This window comes from Cydia strobilella, chromosome 27 (genome assembly GCF_947568885.1).
Source record: "Cydia strobilella chromosome 27, ilCydStro3.1, whole genome shotgun sequence".
In the NCBI taxonomy this organism is placed as follows: domain Eukaryota; kingdom Metazoa; phylum Arthropoda; class Insecta; order Lepidoptera; family Tortricidae; genus Cydia; species Cydia strobilella.
Window position 1 is genome coordinate 7,362,925 of NC_086067.1, and position 21,174 is coordinate 7,384,098.

General features: G+C 38.5%; 2 protein-coding genes across 2 annotated transcripts; one reads left to right on the forward strand and one right to left on the reverse strand.

Moving 5' to 3' along the window:
• Positions 1-735: 735 nt before the first annotated feature.
• LOC134753571 (enhancer of rudimentary homolog) lies at positions 736-7,522 on the forward strand. The gene is made up of 3 exons (XM_063689481.1): positions 736-893; positions 979-1,164; positions 1,646-7,522. The coding sequence occupies exons 1-3, from the start codon at positions 891-893 to the stop codon at positions 1,766-1,768; spliced, it is 312 nt and encodes a 103-aa protein (XP_063545551.1). The 5' UTR covers positions 736-890; the 3' UTR covers positions 1,769-7,522.
• Positions 7,523-9,665: 2,143 nt separating this feature from the next.
• On the reverse strand, positions 9,666-20,932 carry LOC134753570 (uncharacterized protein C1orf198 homolog). The gene is made up of 5 exons (XM_063689480.1): positions 20,706-20,932; positions 19,489-19,733; positions 17,854-18,023; positions 16,717-16,878; positions 9,666-11,667 (listed from the first exon to the last, which is right to left on the reverse strand). The coding sequence occupies exons 1-5, from the start codon at positions 20,835-20,837 to the stop codon at positions 11,540-11,542; spliced, it is 837 nt and encodes a 278-aa protein (XP_063545550.1). The 5' UTR covers positions 20,838-20,932; the 3' UTR covers positions 9,666-11,539.
• Positions 20,933-21,174: the final 242 nt, after the last annotated feature.

The following is a 21,174-nucleotide window of genomic DNA, read 5'->3' on the forward strand; positions in this document are numbered from 1 at the left end:
TGCTAATCATGTTACCACTTTTAATCGTTTAGCTTAGTAAATTAATATTTTTTTAACTAAGACAATAAATAACTGTTTTACATAATTATAATGAAAAGTTCATAAACATCCTTTACATAAACCTAATCGCTTTGATTTTTGAGAATAAATATGCGTAGAATGGATTGCCCTTATTTCGTTTAGAAATGCATTGGAAATGCGTAAACTGTTTTTTTTTTTTCAGATTTAGCTATATAGTTTGTCAAAGGACATTTCAAACATAGACGGAGAGAATCATACTATCTTTGTCTTACACTAGTACAAGAACCCAAAAGAAAAGGATGAGTATAGTTTTTTTTTTGTTCTTATTTACTGAAAATTTGGTTTGACCAACTATATATTTGATTAGAATTAAGAATTGCAACGAAAAAGTAAATCTTAAAAACATTAATCAACATTTATTTATTTGAACAAGTTTGGGAACAAATCAAATTATTGTAGTAAATATTTTGGTTTGTGTTTTTTAAGTAGTCACACTACTATATATAAATTAAAAACTGTAATAGATGTCATATATTAAAGAAAAAAAAATTTATTGCACAAGCAAAGAAAAATGTACAAATGGCGGACTTAATGCCAAAACACATGTTCACAATTTGTAATTAAATTAAAATTGTGTGAGTATAGGTCCCTCCACACTGGTGCGCGAAGCGCGAACGCGAGTGTGGACTGTGGAGTCTAGTTCGCTAATTTACAGTTTCTGAACGAATCTCAAAGAACTAAGAAGTACACGATTTTGAGCAAACATTTTTTTCCTGGAAAGCGGGCATAAACCAATTTCATTTCCAATAACCACTTGCGAGATAAGCTTCAACGGCATTATATAGCTCTAGACCTAATACAACCCAAAAATGGTAAGTAACATTTACTTTTTACAGACAAAATAAAATATTTCAACGGAAAAAATGGCGGTAAGCGAGGTTATGTTTCTCATTTCAGTCTCACACAATATTGCTGGTTCAACCGGGGCCCAGGCCTGAGACTAGAACGTACTCGGACTACGAGAGCGTAAATGACTGCATGGAGGGTGTGTGCAAGATTTATGAAGAGCACCTAAAACGACGAAACCCTAATACGCCGACTATTACTTACGACATTTCTCAACTGTTCGATTTTGTTGATCAGGTAAAAGCAATACAAACATTTAGTTAAGTCGTGGTCATTAATTTTATGCAAAAATATTGTTAGGAATAATAAATCAGTGCCTGTTTTGGTTGACGGCTTTTTAATGTGCCTAACATATCTGATAAAACCTGAAGATGGCATACTTAATTTTAATGATAATTTTTTGTTTATTATTATTATGTGTGAATGCACAGGCAGCTTAAAGCTGATACGTGCACATCAATGTCCACTTGTGTTATATCCTTCGAAAGACTTTATCGAGTTTGTTTTTAAAAGAGTTTACCGAAGGTGCACTGATCACTGACTCGGCAAACTGTTCCACACTTTCACTACGCGGTTAGATAGGAAGTATTTATGATTTTTTTCTAATTTTATTGTCTTAAACGGCTTGATACCACTGTTCTTGATATATTTGATAAACAAGAACTTGAATCCAACCAATGTGTTTCCAGAGTATAATAAAAGCTATATTGGATTTCAGCTTGCCGATCTGAGCTGTCTAGTGTACCAAAAATCCACTAACACATACGCACCGTACAACAAAGATTGGATCAAAGAGAAGATATATGTGTTGCTGCGCCAAGCCGCCGGGCAGAGTGACTAAACCGTTTAAACTCTGATTATTGTATTACTTTGTCTTTACACATTTACGCTTCATGATCTGAGATAAGTCACAAGAACCGCCACCTGCCTGCTACCAAAATTTGGTCAGGATCCGCATCATACACAGATAATATGTTGCTCCGCTCGCCATATACAGTGCATGTACACCTGTATAGGTAGAATTTTGGTGAAACTAACTCAAAATATTGTACCCAACATAAATCATTCATTCTTGACAAACACTTAAAACAACTAACAAAATGAACACTAATAGACCTAATAGTAAAAAAAAAAACAAGTGCAGTGATATACACGCATCAGCTTTCAGCTGCTAGTGTATTAAACAATATAATAATATAATAATAATTCATTGTTGTCGACGAATTTAATATTTCGTACCTTGCCACAGTGACAATAGTAGAGGTCCCTAGCGACTTTCATATTATTGTCACTGTGACAAGGTACAAAATGATACTGATTATTATTCACAACGACGGGACTTATTCGCGTAAAATAAGTCTTCTCCGAGACCACAGGGACAACGCCATCCTCGAAACCTCGGATGTAAACAAAAATTAAAACTTATTTTACACGATTAAGTCCCGTCGTTGTGAATAATAATGAATAACAATCATGAAAGTTTAAATCTATCTATCGTAAAATGATACTGAATTTAAATTCTTTGTACATCACAGTGTCAATGTTTTATTTACTGATCCTATAGAAATGTATGAGACAAAGTATTAAAATAATCATTTTCACAATGACCATATTAATTCTCCCTATAATCTAACATTAGATTTGCATTAGTATTATATTTGCAATTGCGACAGATGCCAGATACATAATGAAAGGCATTAAAACACGAGTGTGGGTTTATGAAACGAGCTGAAGGCGAGTTTCATAAACACATCACATGAGTTCTTAATGCCTAATTATGTACAATGACATACTCTGCTTTATCTATACAGATATAAGCTCTCTATGATGTGTTCAGGCACCGCTTGTTACGATCGCCATTGTGGCATTTGACCACGTCAAGTCAACTACTAGATTTCGAGGTAAAATCAACGTTATTATTATGCAAGAAGAACATTTTCACAGATAAGAAATTTGTGTTGTAATTTGTATAAGAACATTTTCACAGATAAGAAATTTGTACCAAGACGGTTTATCTTTACTCTGACCATAATTTGCGGTTTTTGAACGCATCATAGAGGGTTTATGATGTGTCTTCTTCCTCAGGCCTTATCCCATTTTTATTTGGGGTCGGCTCTCCTAATCAATTTTCTCCAGTTGTATCTGTTCTGGGTCATCGTTGGGTCTATATTCTTATTCTCTAGGTCTTTCTTAACTATGGACATCCATGTAAGTCGGGGTCGTCCACTCTTTTTCGGCTTTTCCACACACTCTAGCACCTTCCTAGTCATGTGGTCCTCCGGCCTTCTCATGACATGACCATACCATCGGAGTCGTGTTTCCGTTAGCTTGTCCTGTATGGGTCTTATTTTGAACGAGCCTCTGATGTAACGGTTTGTCACTTTGTCCATGAGTGTCACTTCAGCATGTGTGTGTAGATAAAATACCTTATGCTGCATTTCCACTAAATATGTGCTGTTTTCATACAAGTGACAAATAGCTTAAAACGTACCACAGTACAGGGTAGTCTATCCCCTTTATAATTAATACAGTTTATTTCTCGCGCGACGGTCGCGGCGCACTTGGGCTATGTCTACTGCTTAGCATTAATGCTAATGTTGAGATAGTGTGGATTATGGGGACCTTTATTTTAATAAGTAGTGAGTTATTTTATATTGTGAATCATAATATAAAATAAACAAGTTAATGGGGTGTTTGTAAAATATATGTAACATTTTCAATCAAAAGGGTACTTATTGTCGGTTGTCAATAAGGCGCTATTTCCATACAGCTTCAATTTGATATCAACCTTATTGACAAGCGACAATGTGGTACCTTTTGGTTGAAAATGTCACAAATGTTGCTTAATGTCACTGATATTTTTAAGTGAAAAATCTTGCCCAGTAAAAAAAACCTACGTACCGCACTAACTTTTGTCATGTTTCTATCTTTAATTGAATTTCATTATATTCCCATGTACTTTTACAAGAACCAATTAATAGTAGCATTACAGATCTTAAATTGTGCGATTTTCAACCAAAAGAGTACTTATTGTCGATTGTTAGTAAGGCGCTATTTCCATATAGCTTCAATTAGAAATCAACCTCATCGACATGCGACAACGTGGTACCTTTTGGTTGAAAACGTCACAATTAAAGTCTGCACCGGCTGACAAAGTGTGCAAGTGCTAATGTAAACTTCTACGTTTATGGTGACACTCCGCACTCTGTCACTGAAGTCTGACTTTATCTATTGGATGCTGGCGTTGTGTGTATTTTCTCACTTTTACGTGCAATTTTGCAAACATCCTTTAACACGTTAAATTTTCCTTGACATTTAGAATACGTTTACTACAAAACATTAATTGTCATCTCCACAGTAATTTTAACCCCATCAAACGCCCTTGCGAATGAGGGCTAACGCGTATGAATTCGCCGCTAGGGGCGCTAGTGTAGATGGTGGTCTTTTCCATAGTTCGAAATGTCAGATGTCACTTGTCACTTCAATGACTGACAGTTGTTCTTTAGTCTTTTGGACCACCATCAACAGAGGCGCCAACTGGTGAGCAAAAAAACGATAGCCCTCATTAATTAATAACCTTTCAATTGTAAATTACACTCCAAATTGTCTGGGACGTAGAGTATACGGCACAAAGCGTTTGAGGGGTTAACACTTAACTGCCCCTCGCTTTTACTATTGACAGAAATCAGAAATCATCGCATTTATTCGTGGTAAACTATAACATACAAAAAGTATAATAACAACAAAGAAATCTATCTATCTAGCCCTTTTATTCTGAGCTAGAGTATGTCTCGTAGCTCAGTGTGCCGCTTGGCAAAGGCCTCCTCTAGCTCTTTCCATTGAGGTCTGTCGTGGGCCACTATTCTCCAGTTCGGGCAATAAAGAAATATAAAATAATTAGTTTACCACGAAATGGTCCCGCCTCAGCATAATGCTAACCCATATGACACGGATCGATACGTCCGTGCATTACAAGTTATGCACAAATGTATAGTGCCATCATTGACGTATTATCTAAGGACGGGCCTTACGGGCAATCATGGGCAATAAGAATGGGGCCCGTACATTGGTGTGCTACGAGATTTAAAAACACAGTCAAGATTTTTTTCCAAAACCATGCCTTCTAGATTACTGAATATTTATCGTTAAACAATATGTTAATGGGGTTGGCAACTGTCAAAGGTTTGCAGAGATGGCGCCATCATAGCTTGCCCCTTTTTCTATGAGATTTGGCTTAAAGGGCTGGCATCTAGGGCATTAAAAACAAAAAAATTACACAATTCTAGTTATTGACAGGGCAAGCTATGCTGGCGCCATCTGCTTAACACTTCGACCGGCCGACCCCATTGACGCAAACTGTAAATCTTAGATTCTTATTATTATTAAGCGTATTTACCTTGTGTAAATCCATAATGCTCTCTCTATTAGTATAATATTGTATGAAATGTTGACTTACCATGTAATGATCATATTACGTTATAGTTAACGAATAAACTAAACAACGCGATTGGTGGATGAGTTCGCATCACGCGCGCAATTCGTCGAAATTAGCGCGCGCGTTAGACAGCACGATTGGCTCGAATGAGGGCTAACGCGTATGAATTCGCCGCTAGGGGCGCTAGTGTAGATGGTGGTCTTTTCCATAGTTCGAAATGTCACTTGTCACTTCATTGACTGACAGCTTTTCTATAGTCTTTTGGACCACCATCAACAGAGGCGCCAACTGGTGAGCAAAAAAACGATAGCCCTCATTCGTGAGGCACAACGCTGTAATAGCACCATTCTTATGGCCGTAACACACCGTTGCACAATGACCTTGGTGCGGTGCGATGGTGTGGTACGACCATTAGTGCCCGTAAAGCGCGCTCAAGAACGCGAATGGAGTCGATTTCGCTGATTAGCGAACTAGACTCCACACTTACGTTCGCGGCTTCGCGCCGCAATTCGCGCACGAGTGTGGAGGGCCCTTAAGGCCCTTGGAGGACCAACGGAGACTCCTTAACATTTACAACTTTCGCGTTTTGAACACATAATAAATCACATTTACAATCGGGTCTATCGCGAATTTATATTGACACCTTTTTTTTGGAGACGCCTTATCTGTAATTTGCTGGACAAAAATTCTGCCAATTTTTCAGATAAACTTCAGTCCATACATTGTGTATGACCGTTTACCGACTATTTTCGACAGGGGGAACGCCTGTTAATGGCTACTCCGTTTGGTTATATCCTCTACGGTAAGGCCCGTCCTCAGATATACGCATAGACATAGTATATACAAGTAATTATAGACATGGAACCGAGCAACCAGGGGTAAGAGAAAGACATATTCATGTATTGACAGTTTCGTGTATGGCACATAATCTTTTTTCTCTTTTACTCTTATAAATTTCGGTATTTCGCCATCGCCTTGCTATGATGCCATAACGCGACCATGAAAAAATGCCCGGTCGGTGATAAAGACAAAAAATGGCACTATTTTCTCTTTCCTCTTATAGGAATCGCAATAAGACTATCTTTCTCTATCAAAGAGTGTCAGGCCCTTGCATGTAATACACGCACAGTGAAAGTGTTAATTAGCTTACTATAATCTAAATTTTGTATTGAATTGCAATGGTGTGTGTGATTAACGTTTTCTATGTACCACGAATCGTGTATATCTTTGGAAATTTGTAGGATACGGCATGGCAAAGAGAATTAAGAAGACATAGATTTTTTATTCGAAATAAAAATATTGAATAGAATTGAATAGAGTGCTCACTCCATACATCAGTTTTGTTACCAAAAAGACTTCTACACCTAGCGTCAAGTAGCGGAACTATCAGTACTCCTACGCGACACTAGATGTCACATGTGTCGCGACTGGCGAAAAGTGTATAGGGAGTAGCGACCGTGCGCGTTGGAGGGTCTGCCATCTTGTGGCCTGAATCGGAACCATAAACATGTATATCACATGTACATTGACACTTCACGCCAAAGCAAGTGCTGCCATCTTGTGGGCTACTTTGAAAGCATAAACTACACATTTACGCCTCGCGCCAAAAATCTGACGTCTCCTGTGCTGCCCCCTACAGTTTATGCACGCTCCCTATTCTCAACAATTTATAACTAATATTATAAGCAGGAGTTGAAAATAGAGTTCCGGTTAATCCGGTTATAATATTAGCTGAAAATCGTTGACCATTAGACTTTCCGTTCGTCGCGACATCTATTGTCGAATAGCAGTACTGAGAGTTCCGCTACTTGACGCTAGCTAACAAAACCGATGTATGGAGTGAACACTATGTTACTGTATGTTAATTCTCTTTGATTATTATACAATTAAAATCATTATTAATAAAATAATCTGAATTTCTGGTGGTAATGGAGATGACAGTTCAGCAGTCTTTTTATAATTACAAATTATTTAATATTGTCTTCGGTTACCGCGATAGTTACTCATGAAATAAAACTCAAATTCATAGTTTTACAAATTATTTGTAAAAGATATTTCATTGTAACTGAATTACTTTGATAGTACATTAATATGTTGATTCTATATTTAAGTTTAATGGTACTTTAAGTATTAATGCTAAGATTAAAAAATTTCGAGATATTGTTTTGTTTTCTTTTAATACCGGTATACAGGTGGCTAAAAAATAAGTGCATTCCCGTTGCCAAGGTGGTTTTGGGATTATACTGAACAACTTTTACTACAGGACCAACCACGAAATCGCGAAAAAAAAATTTATCCTCCAATAGAAAATGGACCAGCCAAAATGTATGAAACAGCCATTTTTTTCGCGATTTCGGGGTTGGTCTCATAGTAAAAGTCGCTCAGTATAATCCCAAAACCTCACTGGAAACGGGAATGCACTTATTTTGTAGCCACCCTGTATAAATATCCTTTTTGTAGGCTAGTAACACCTGAAATTCTCTACAAGTCGTAACAGACTACCACATCGCACCGCGACCTTTTGGTGCGGTGCGGCGCACGTATCGATAGTGTAAGGTGGTCGCCGTACGTGCGTTACGCAGCTATAAGTTAGAGCGAGAAAGAGATATGTTGACCGCACTAAGATCACGGTGCGGTAGTCTGTTACGGCTATTAAAGTAGTGCCAGGGGTGCGAAACTCCTAGTTTCGGGCAAACTCTGCTCAGCATTGCTCCGAGCAATTATTAGGGTTGGCACAATTTGAAGTCCCTTTGCGTGCACGACCACAGATAAGATAATGACTTTAACTTTGACAACCCTAAATAGCCGAAAGGGATAGTGCCATATCTTAGAAAGGGATAGCATGATTCGACCCTGAACCGCTGTCGATCTTCGGTTTTGTAGGAATCCTTTCTGTACGGTAGTACTATTATTTATTCTGTGGTTGTGCGCAAGTACCATCAGCCGCAAAAGGTGCATGCATGGCGACTTTATCAATGAATTTCGCAGCTCCCTGTACAGGACCAATATGAACTTTCCGCAAAACACAAAGTAGTACTAGTATTTCTTTCGTCTCCTTAAATTTTCATTTTTTTATATCGACAAGATTAGGTAAGTATATTCAAACTGCCTTACCAAAAATTTTGTATGATAGTCTGGCAAAAAAGAGTAGAAATTAAAAAGTGGCAACACTGCAACGCAGCAGGCATTAGAGCATTTAATAACCGGTGTCGCCTTTAAAGAGCGTACCCCTCTGCTGAAAACCTTGCACAATTGTGCATACTTTTGTATGTACTGAAGTTTATCTGACAATGCTATTTGTACGTTACGTACAAATAGCCATACATCTGACGTGCCCCTATACAAGGCGTCTTATCTCCAGTCAGCAGGGTCACAGAATAAATAATAGTACTACCGTACAGAAAGGAAACTTCCTACAAAACCGAAGTTTGACAGCGGTTCAGGGTCGAATCCTGATACCCCTTTCTAATATATGGCACTATCCCTTTCGGCTATTTAGGGTTGTCAAAATTCAGGTCATTATCTTATCTGTGGTCGTGCACGCAAAGGGACTTCAAATTGTGCCAACCCTAATAATTGCTCGGAGCAATGCTGAGCCGAGTTTGCCCGAAACTAGGAGTTTCGCACCCCTGGCAGGGTATTAGGCCGCGGCCTAAACGCAAGCGACGCGCAGTAAATCAAGGCCGTTCATACATTTGGCCGTGCGCCGCTTGCGTCCAATCCACGGCCTTATAACATTACAATAAAACAACCAATTAAAAGCAGTATCATAATAATATATTTGGAAATACAAATAAATATAGTTTCAAAAATCATTGCATACACAACAAATGCACGAACAATTTTGAGAGTACACCAATTTCTATACATAATTACTTAGAGGATATAACCAAACTGAGTAGCCATTAAAAGGCGTTCCCCTCTGTCGAAAATAGTCTGCCAATGGTTATACACAATGTATGGACTGACGTTTATCTGACATGGCAATTTTGACGTTGCGTATACATTTGACGTTCCCCTCCCCCGCATAAATTGGCAGACTTTTTGTACAGCAAATTACAGACAAGGCGTCTCCGTTGGTTATATCCTCCAAGCATAACTAGGATAAAGTATAATAAAATCAGACTACTGAGATTCGTAAATGCAAAGAAGATCTTTAACCTTTCGACTGCTTATGAATTTATGATCTAAACTTCCAGAATTCAAGAATATATTTAGATCAGCGTAACCTGCCCCTAACAGCATTTATACGTCATTATGACGTCAGCGACGTCGTTATGACGCCATAATAACGTCATTATGACGTCGCTGACGTCACTGCTACCGCGGCCCGCCGGGCTTTTTTAGGTGGCTCGCTTCTGATCCTATGTCTATGGCCAATAATAAATATACTCTGGTACAGCCACTTTGTATAGAAAAAGGCGGCAAATTTAAAAAACGCAGGCGCGAAGGGTTGGTCTCCCATAGACAATTTTAATTTCGCGCCTTTTTCTACTGACAATCAGGTGTGTTTTAGTATATCCTTGGCTATAGAGAATTTTATTCGTGAACCATAGACATTTCAATCATGATGGTCCTTAATAAAAAACTATCTATTTAGAAACCCTGGTTTGTCATTGAAATAGCAACCTTAACGCACTCAGTTAAGGTTTATTACAGGAAGAAGTTTCATTTTTAATATAATAATACATATTAAATACCTAAAATAAACTTATACGTTCAATGTGGTGAAGACCGGCATATATTTTTTTTGGTTGGTAAGACCGTCATAGGCCATACAGCAAGAAATCTCGTATTTGAATACGTACTTCGCTTATCATAAACATAGTATATACAAGTAGTTATAGACGCGCCACCGAGCGACCGGGGGTAAGAGAAAGAATATTCATATAAAATTTTGGCAGCATAGGATTTCTTCTCTTTCACTCTTATAAATTTCGGTATTTCGCCATCGCCTCCTACCTATGATGCCACCCGGTCGGTGATAAGGACAAAGCATGGCACTATTTTCTCTTTCCTCTTATCGGAATCGCAATAAGACTATCTTTCTCTATCAAAGAGTGTCAGGCCCTTGTCGCTCAGACATAGTCAGAAAGGAAGAGGTTCGCTCCTTCGCGACGAAAGATCTTGTAGACGGTCTTACCTCATACAGATGAAATGCATAATTGTTTTTCATCGTATTTTCTCGGAAACGTTCGTATTTGTCATGCTACTTCAGTCAACCTCAGTACTTCTTGTACCGAGACTGACTGAAATAGCGAGACACGTTCGTACGTTTCCGTGAAAATACGATGGAAAATAATTATGCACTAAATCGGCAGACGGTCTTCTCCACATTAACTTTAGTAATTAAAATATGAGTATCTAACTCGACCACTAGTGACATCTAGTCTAAAACGGAGACTAGGAGTGAACTAATAATTCTCACATACATTTAGTATTGCGACAGGCCTACCACTGATTAGTATAACTAATTTTAATATTTGGCAAGCAATAATACTAACGCAATGGATGCAAGATAAGTATATGTTATCTTCCATAATATTAACATTAAGTATTAAGTTCAGAACTATGCATAAAGTAAGGACGCTGAGCACGTAGAATTTCCGTACGTTCACCCCCATTTCCTTTCTCTATCGCACGCGCATAATTATATTGCTGTCTCGCCGATGATGCCGGCGGTCAATGCCACTATGCGTGTGCGAGCGAGTCGGATATGTACCTAAATAGTATGGTTTCACATAAATTGTTTCTTTCCTTTGTAAATCTATTGAAGGTGAATATAAAGATGTAGGTATAGTGCGACATAAAATAGTAGAAATTAAATAAAACGGAACTAAATAAATTCCATACTAAATTGTTGCCATGTTTAAGCATTTTACGTCAAAAAAGTGACAGTTACGTAGAAAGTGGCGCCCTCAATAATTTTCAACATGTTATATGGTGGTTTAAACACTCTACTTTTCATTTCGAATACGAGGAAAGTAAAATACATGTGCTTTTATAAAAACATGACTAAGTATAGAGTTAATATTTCTTGAGGGTACTTTCAAGAGTTTCGACTATATATGGAGCGTAACATGTCGAGCAATCATCGACTATAAACGTGAGTGACATAAACCATAATTTAGGTAGATTTAACCCATTTAAGCACATCAGTACGTATGAGATCGGTCATTACCAGTTGTCCAGGAAATCATAACCCGTCTTTGGCACGGAGTCGGTCAAAGTCTCTGTGGATTGGAAGTCGGTTCCCGACGACGCCTGGCTCGATGATAGGAGGCCGCGGTTTTCTTCCGAGAGATCTGGAAAAAATAGTCATGTTATCAATCCATACTTAAGGCACAGGGCGGACACGCTATACATCAAAACACTTGCGTTTCTATGTGTGAACGGCACGTCTGCAGTGGCGTAACTAGGGGGGGGGGGGCAGGCAGAGGGGGCAAGTGCCCCGGGCGCCATCCAAGGGGGGGGGGGCGCCAAAATGGGCAAAAGGCAGCAGCAGGGAAACTTTTGTCAGTCGTCAGGGGGCACAAATTTGATGACTGCCCCGGGCGCCATATCCTCTAGCTACGCCCCTGGTTATCACGTCAATAAAGAAAAGAATTACGCATTATAAGACGCGCGCAAACCAGCGGTATAATTGAGTAGGTAGAGGTAGGTATCTGGATTCTTGTGATTCATATCAGTTATCTAATTAGTATGGACGAGACATACCTATTTAAGCACGTAGATAAGCTAATGAGTTATACTCGTACGAATAACAAAGGAATAGGCCAGTAGATTAATAACTAAACAAACTACTATGTACTGAGTCATAATTCGATCCAAAGATAGATATAACTCCGTAATAGATGGATACAGTCTAAGGAAAAAACGTGCCTCGAAAATCAAGAAAATTTGATTCTCGTTCAGAGGGCGCTACTAGCTTTGGCCTACTGTCGTATAGATGGCTTTGACGGTTTCGTTTGTTATTTAACAATTTTAACGCATATCAGTGAAAGAACATGGGTCAAAATCATAAAAATAATTAATGCAAATAAAAAAAAATCATTTATCTATATTTAAATACATTCTATCGTATTTTTATAAATCTTCATTTTTAATTTTAAAGTGGCAGACAGATGGCAGTGAATTTACTGGAGTTACAAAATTTACTATGACAGTAACGCTCTAGTATCAGTTACGAAGGCCCGGTTCTTAAGAGGAAAGGGGACGATCACTTCTATTATGCTTCTATATACAAACGTTGTCTCCATTTTCCTCTCTGGATATTGACATTAAGAGTTAGGGGCGAAAACGAGATTTTTATTGCCTCCTTTATTGTTCTTCTAATTGTAAATAATTTTTGAATATGACGATGTACAATTACTACCTACAAATAAAATATATTCTATTTTATTCTATTCTAAGTCCTAAAAATCCATACTTCACCACATATTAGTATAACACAAAGTAGCTTCCTGCTGTCTGGATGGATCTCTGTCTGTATGCTTAGATCTTTAAAACTTCGCAACGGATTTTGATGCGGCTTTTTTAAATAGATAGAGTGATTCAAGAGGAAGGTTTATATGTGTAATACATCAGCATTGCACCCGTGCGAAGCCGGGGCGGGTCGCTAGTTACTTATATTCCTCTATGTCCAGGGTACTCGTGGGAGCCGCGCACGGGCAGCTGCTACAAGTTCCCCCGCGCCGCGGCGGACTGGGACGTCGCGCGGGCCGCGTGCCGTGTCGCTAGTATAGGGTGGGCCAATGATAAATGCATTTTAAGGAAACACATCAATACGAAAAGAGAATTTATCACTGGCCCACCCTATAATATTACAAATGCAGTGTCTGTCTCAGGGCTCGGAACCGGTATTTTTTAAAAACCCCGAAATAGCCCAATATTTTGATTTTTTTTATGCTCATTACGTAGGACTGAAACATGTATTTAGGAAACAATTTTGCATTATTAAAACGTCCCATTAAAAATTAAATTATAAACAAAAGAACGAAAAAGAACGTAATAATATCGGTATTTTTGTATGGAGCAAATATCGGTTTCCTACCCCTGGTCTGTCTGTTACCTCTTCACGCTTAAACCGCAGATCCGATTTGGACAAAATTTGGTACGGAGATAGTTTGGGCCCTAGAAAGGACATGGGGTAGTTTTTATCAGTTATCATAATCATCATTCCACGCAGACAAAGACGCGGGGAGAAGCTATTAGTTCCTAATAAGAAAGAAATATAAAAAGATGTCATTATAGAGTGGTCATTTTTGCCATATATGTAAAATCTAAGTGTGCCCTATATGTATAGGGTTAAAAACCGGTCAAGTGCGAGTCGGACTCGCGCACGAAGGGTTCCTTACCATTACGGAAAAAACGGCAAAAAAATCACGTTTGTTGTATGGGAGCACCACTTAAATATTTATTTTATTCTGTTTTTAGTATTTATTGTTATAGCGGCAACAGAAATACATCATCTTTGAAAATATCAACTGTCTAGGTTCATGAGATACAGCCTGGTGACAGACAGACGGACAGAGAAGCCTTAGTAATAGGGTCCCGTTTTTACCCTTTGGGTACGGAACCCTAAAAATAAAGGTTGGAAGCACAGTTTAGTTACATAGATGAGCTAACGCATATGCACAATGCCTGAGCTAACATTTGTTATGAGCAACAATAGGTACGTGTTTTATCAACTCGTAACTCGTATTCGATGATTTCGCTGTGGTGTGTTGAAACCTTTACTAAGAAATACCTGTTCGTAAGGCTTGTGTACCCTATAACCCTACTAATGTTTGTATAATTTAATGTTCACATAAAAATGTCCAAGTCGATTTAGATGAAATGGGTATTGATTTACGTTGATATCCTTAATTTCCTTATCCTTATGATATCCATAGGTACAGTCGCCATCAGATTTATCGGAGCGGCCGAGGTGTTCACAATATCTGAACACGCATTCTAACGCCTTGACAATAGAGACGTGTTCAGATATTTGTGAGCGCCTTGGCCGCTCCGATATATCTGATGGCGTTGATATCATGATACCATGCTAATCATACTATATTATTTGATGTCAACTGCTTCATTGCCGCTTCGTTGTTTATTGTCGTAATAATTATTATAGTTATCTTAGTAACTTTACTGTAGTTGGTAGCTGCGCGCAACTACGCTCCCTACAGGTGTCCACGGAAGACCAGCGTCAGCGTACTACTTCTGTAGGACCTGGCATTATGCTGAGTGTTCACCTTTTTCAGTATAATTATATACAGTGTACAAGTTAGTTATCTTTTTTTTCTTTTTCTTTCTCTGTATGTATTGTAAAACTGTGTACTTATACTGAAATAAATGATATGATATTCTATTCTATATCTTTAATGTACATAGATACATCTGTTTCTAACATCGAAAAACTCACCAAATTTCACTAGAATCGATAGAGAAATGCGAACTGTAGAGAACAGCCGGCCAAACAAAAGCATTTATGTCTAAGCTGAAACGGAGACTTTCGCTTTCGCTCGGTCAAATAAGTACTGACCACTGCTACTTCTATAGTTCTCGAACTTGGTCTCCGAGTGCGGACTCTTGAAGTTGGCCCGCGAGAAATTCTCTCTAGACACCACTATAGTATTGTTTTACATAAACATTCTTGTTTTACATATACTTCTTGACATTCTTGACTTAACAAAACTTCCGTGAGACACAGACATATTAAATATATTAATAACGGGTCTTCTGCCCGCCCGCGCCGAGTCATTGGGCGCGGAGGGCTGCGGCCCGCAGTCTGCGCCGGTCCGTCACCGTCGACGCAAGCTCCTGATGACGCTCCTCGGTACGGAGTGAAACATGTCAAGCGTTTTCGACATAAAATACGTGAGTGACCCGTTATTAATATATTCTTGACATAACTATTAAATTAACTGATATAATTATATTGTATTGTATTGTAATGTATTTTGTGATTTGTGATTATTTGGAATGAATGTTTTAATGCCTAAATTGAAAAATAAAGAAATTGAAATTGAAATATTATATACCCTACATTTTCCTATAATATAATTTTAAATTACAATATCTTAACCATTGTTATAAGAACTAATTTATATAATGATTACATTCGTACTATTACCTAGCATACTTTAGATTTAAGACTATTGCTGTGCCCTACCAGGGTCCATGTGACTACGGTAACTGCTTACCATCAGGCGGGCCGTATGCTTGATTGCCACCGACGTGGTATAAAAAAAATATGTGAAACCTACTATGTATGTATCCACCAAATGTAAACCATGGATGCAATAAATAAATTATGAATTAAACAGAGTTTACTACGAAACACTAGCTAAGTCCTAGTAATTTTTACAGTTTTGAATTTGGAACCTCCTTTTATTCCATTATAGTTCAAAATTCAATTTGATTTTGTCCTTTTAAAAGGACATTGGGATTGGGACTTCGGAGGATATAAATATAGTGGATACATACCACTGCTGCTCTTCGCTATGCTACTCCTATAGTTCTCGAACTTGTTCTCCGAGTGCGGGCTCTTGAAGCTAGGCCGGAAGAAGTTCTCACGGGACGCCACTATAGTATTGTTTTATATAAACAGAGTTTACTACGAAACACTAGCTAAGTCCTAGTAATTTTTACAGTTTTGAATTTGGAACCTCCTTTTATTCCATTATAGTTCAAAATTCAATTTGATTTTGTCCTTTTAAAAGGACATTGGGATTGGGACTTCGGAGGATATAAATATAGTGGATACATACCACTTCTGCTCTTCGCAATGCTACTCCTATAGTTCTCGAACTTGTTCTCCGAGTGCGGGCTCTCGAAGCTAGGCCGGAAGAAGTTCTCACGGGACGCCACTATAGTATTGTTTTATATAAACAGAGTTTACTACGAAACAGTAGCCTCCTAAGTCCCAGAGTCATTTTTACAGTTTTGAATTTGGAACCTCCTTTTATTCCATTATAGTTCAAAATTCAATTTGATTTTGTCCTTTTAAAAGGACATTGGGATTAGGACTTCGGAGGATATAAGATATAAATATAGTGGATACATACCACTGCTGCTCTTCGCAATGCTACTCCTATAGTTCTCGAACTTGTTCTCCGAGTGCGGGCTCTTGAAGCTAGGCCGGAAGAAGTTCTCACGGGACGCCACTATAGTATTGTTTTATATAAACAGAGTTTACTACGAAACAGTAGCCTCCTAAGTCCCAGAGTCATTTTTACAGTTTTGAATTTGGAACCTCCTTTTATTCCATTATAGTTCAAAATTCAATTTGATTTTGTCCTTTTAAAAGGACATTGGGATTAGGACTTCGGAGGATATAAGATATAAATATAGAGGATGCATACCACTGCTGCTCTTCGCAATGCTACTTCTATAGTTCTCGAACTTGTTCTCTGAGTGCGGGCTCTTGAAGTTAGTCCGGAAGAAGTTCTCACTAGACGCCACTATTTGTGCCGCCGTGCCGCCCACTAGGCACTCGCGTTCCTCGTCTTTGGGTTTGAAGTTACCTGAAATTAATATGTACTTCATAAAATCGAATTTAAACTATCGTGAGTTACTAACAAGATGGACCGATCAAGATAAAGACTCGTCGTGTCGTGTCGTCGTCCTGTGCTTTCTACACGGTCGTCAAAGACGCGTTGGACAGAGACCGGTGAAGGCAGATCATCCGCTCCAGATGCAACCTAAGCTATAACCGCGAAAATCGAAGTTCGCAAATTGCGGGTATTTTTCCCTGTCACTCTAATTACACCTTCATTGGAGTAAAAGAGAAAGATCCCCGCAATTTGCGAATTTCGGTTTTCGCGGTAGCCCCTCTGATACCAGATGCTCCTGATACTCACAACAATCCTTAGACATGAGGGACCGACCAGAGAGAGAGAGTTACTAACATTAAGCCTACTCAGAGAACGGAGTTTTTGAAACGTAGCGCTTTTTTAAAATCACAAATCACAATACGGTTGCCAAAATTTTAATTAGCAATCTTGAGGCCTTCCTCTAGGGACTTAGGCGATTCTAATCCTGAGTTTTTAACTTACGATCGATAGAAAAAAATCACGAACATAAGCCTAAAATACACTTTAAAAAATTATCATAAATTTTGCACAAAAACTAAAAATATTATAAATATTTCTAAAAATGAGCAATATTATGCTTGCGGGAACTCAGCAATTACTTTTTTTTATTATTAAAACGCACGCACATCCATCTTGCTTACGCTTACGCTCAGCGAGAGTGAGAGAAGAACACGAACGTACTGGGCCTTAAGCAAATTTTACGATTTTCTCGTGTATTTTTAGTCACATGTTTCGGAGAGCCTAGTTCTCTATTAAGTTCTTTATTTAGCGTGTGAAATCGCAATGTCGGTTGCAACATGGTTAAATACGCTTTCTATAGACTTGAGCGCTTCCGTACACTAATGTGAGATTGCTAAAACCACATGTCCTTTATAAAGGACAAAACGCGAATAAAAACTTTCTTACCCATAAATTTGGTAATGAATCCAGGCGAAGCGTCTTTCTCTTGAGGCTCTTTATACTTCAGAATATCGTGTGATTTCAGGGCGTTTTTCAGTTCGCTGACGACCTTTGAATGGGACATCGCTAGTTCTGACATCACGGGGGGCGGCGATGTGGGGGGCTCTTTTGGTGGCCTAGCAAAATTTACAATAAGTTATAGTTCGTTTTTTTTTGCATTAGAAAGACGGTAAGCGATCTTGACGCCTTTTTATTAAAAAAACCGGCCAAGTGCGAGTCGGACTCGCGCACCGAGGGTTCCGTACTTTTTAGTATTTGTCGTTATAGCGGCAACAATCATCTGTGAAAATTTCAACTCTCTAGCTATCACGGTTAATGAGATACAGCCTGGTGACAGACAGACGGACAGCGGAGTCTTAGTAATAGGGTCCCGTTTTTACCCTTTGGGTACGGAACCCTAAAAATCAGGCTACCGACCAGTGGCGTACCGACCAAGGGGAGCCTCGCGCGAGGCCCCTACGGGCACAGTTAAAGAAAATGGCCTCGCTGATGCGATTTCGCCCACGGCTACGTTACGCCACTGCTACCAACTCACTCATACTACTAGTATATTAACACTTAAACATGATATGGTGGAAGTTTTCGCTGTCATTGAGTGAAATCTCGGTAGCTCAGTTGGCAGAGCGATGGGCTAGTGATCCATAGTCACGAGTTTGATCCTCGCCAGAGACAGTGACTTTTTCCACTGCATTTATATCTAAGCTCTGTGATATTGATTGCAGATGTGCGAGTCGGACTCGCGCACGAAGGGTTCCGTACCATTACGGAAAAAAAACAGCAAAAAAATCACGTTTGTTGTATGGGAGCCCCATTTAAATATTGATATTATTCTGTTTTTAGTATTTGTTGTTATAGCGGCAACAGAAATACATCATCTGTGAAAATTTCAATTGTCTAGTTATCACGGTTCATGAGATACAGCCTGGTGACAGACGGACAGTGGAGTCTTAGTAATAGGGTCCCGTTTTTACCCTTTGGGTACGGAACCCTAAATATGTGACGCAAACTTTTATTGCTGACTGTATTTCTCATTTGCATGTCTAACTAGAAACGTAGAGGCTCCAGTGCCCGACACATCTCCAATAGTCGACATTTTCAATCATAATATCATAGCAATAAAGTTGACAGCGAGGTGTCGAATATTGGGTCTTAACACATTCAGTGCCAGTGACTCGCCAAGGGAGTTCTCTGTTCGTAGGCGCTTTTCGCTACATACGGTTTTTCCCTTGTTATCAGCTACGTTCGTAGCGCGTAGCTCGGGCTGGCGCTGAATGTGTTAACATGTCGATTATTAGGGTGTTTACGGTACTTCCCGCGACTTTTCTAATCAGACTGATCTCGATGTGTTTGTATTTTTTGAGGAGTTCCTTTAGTTATCTTCCGACTGCATCATCAGATCAGCTCCATGTTAGCATCTCATTGTATTGTCATCGGAATTACGGCAGTACAACAAATTTTAACTGAATCAGATACCGGGAAGTGGTTCAAATTTCAGTTACAAGATTTGAAGCACTAGATACAAATATAGGTATAGTATATACGCAGTGAAGCTAAATAAAAGTGTGTAAAAATCAAACATACCTGTGTTCACTCAATACACAAAGATTCAGCTGGCTATTTGTCTGATAAAGGAACGGAGCGGAATGCTCATCTCTATACGAAGTGTTTTCATCCTGAATGATCCTCTGCCCGTGGTCTCGACCGAAGAATGACATGAGGTCATCTTTGCGGACCGGCGGGTTGTCTAAATCGAACTCTAGTGTGTCAAGTAGAGCGTATTTTAGAGAGATCTCAGGTTTTATGATTGATTCGTTAAGTATTTCAGTCTGGAACAACAGTTTCAGTAAGTCAGTTTCAAATTCAGGGGAATCAGAATTCCGCTAGTTTTTGTCTGTAGAAATTTTAATATAAACCTACATTTGGGCACAAATTTTGACTTATTTGGACTTAATGACTAAACAATATGTCAATTGGACGCGATTATTTTGCTAATATGTCAAGTGGACGAAAACTAGAGCATGGACGGAAACTAGCGCAATGATCATAATATGTAACTAAAACAGACACAAACAAATTTAAGGGTCAATCAACTATTTCCTGTTGTTATTCTGTGTCATCAGCCAGGGGACAATATTAGCACAGTTTGTTAGAATGTTGTACAATGTTTACAAAAACCGGACAAGTGCGAGTTGGACTCTCCCACCGAGGGTTCCGTACTTTATAGTATTTGTTGTTATAGCGGCAACAGAAATACATCATGTGTGAAAATTTAAACTGTCTAGCTATAACGGTTCATGAGATACAGCCTGGTGACAGACAGACAGTGGAATCATAGTAATAGATTCTACTTTTTTTTACAAAGAAAAAAAAAATTATCACAACATACGAGGCTCCTGTGCCCGACACAGCTCCAATAATCAACATTTTCAATCATTATGTATTACTAGTAAAGTTGACAGCAGGGTGTCGAATATTGGGTCTTCACATGTCGATTATTGGGGTGTTTACTACTCAATTAGGGGATTAAAATAGAAAAACTCAAAATACTGTTATCTCTAAGATCATAAGTGATAATTAAAACTGAGTAGCGTGTGTTTTCCTGCTATTTAATGATCACTAACGTGAGTTTAATTTCATACTATCACTCGAAGAGGTAGAGTTATTTATAATTGCAGGGCAATGGCCTCATGTATATGAAAATGCTGCATCGGTGCAAGATTCTTACATAAATCTTACTTAAGAACGCAAACAGCGATTAAATAATAGAAAACGGCAAACAAGGAAGCAAATAAACATACCTTTTCCTTTTCAGTAAGCGTATCCCAGATGTTTTCATAAGAGTTTTTCGCCTCACAAATGTCTTCGTACATTTTTGCGGCCAGCGGGTTCATTGTACGGAAGTAATCTTCCGCTTTAGCGCTCAACGCCATTATTAATCAGTTTAATTGAGTAATTAAAGGATCTTTGTAATCCAGTTAGTGAATCACGCGTAAATAATTCAATCAAAGTACACACAAACTACGAATACAATACAACCATCTTTGACAAATGTCAAAGCGACAATGACTGAAAACCGGAAAAAAAATCAATGAGAACAACATTATTCAAGTGACGCGATCAGGCTACGCATTACCGGTTTGAGGTACATGTCATGTCGTATTCCCATTATTTATTTATTTCTATTTCTATTTATTTATTTCAAAATATATAAGCATTACAGTCAACAGAAACCAAGTCGCTTATATACTAGGACAATTCATAATATAT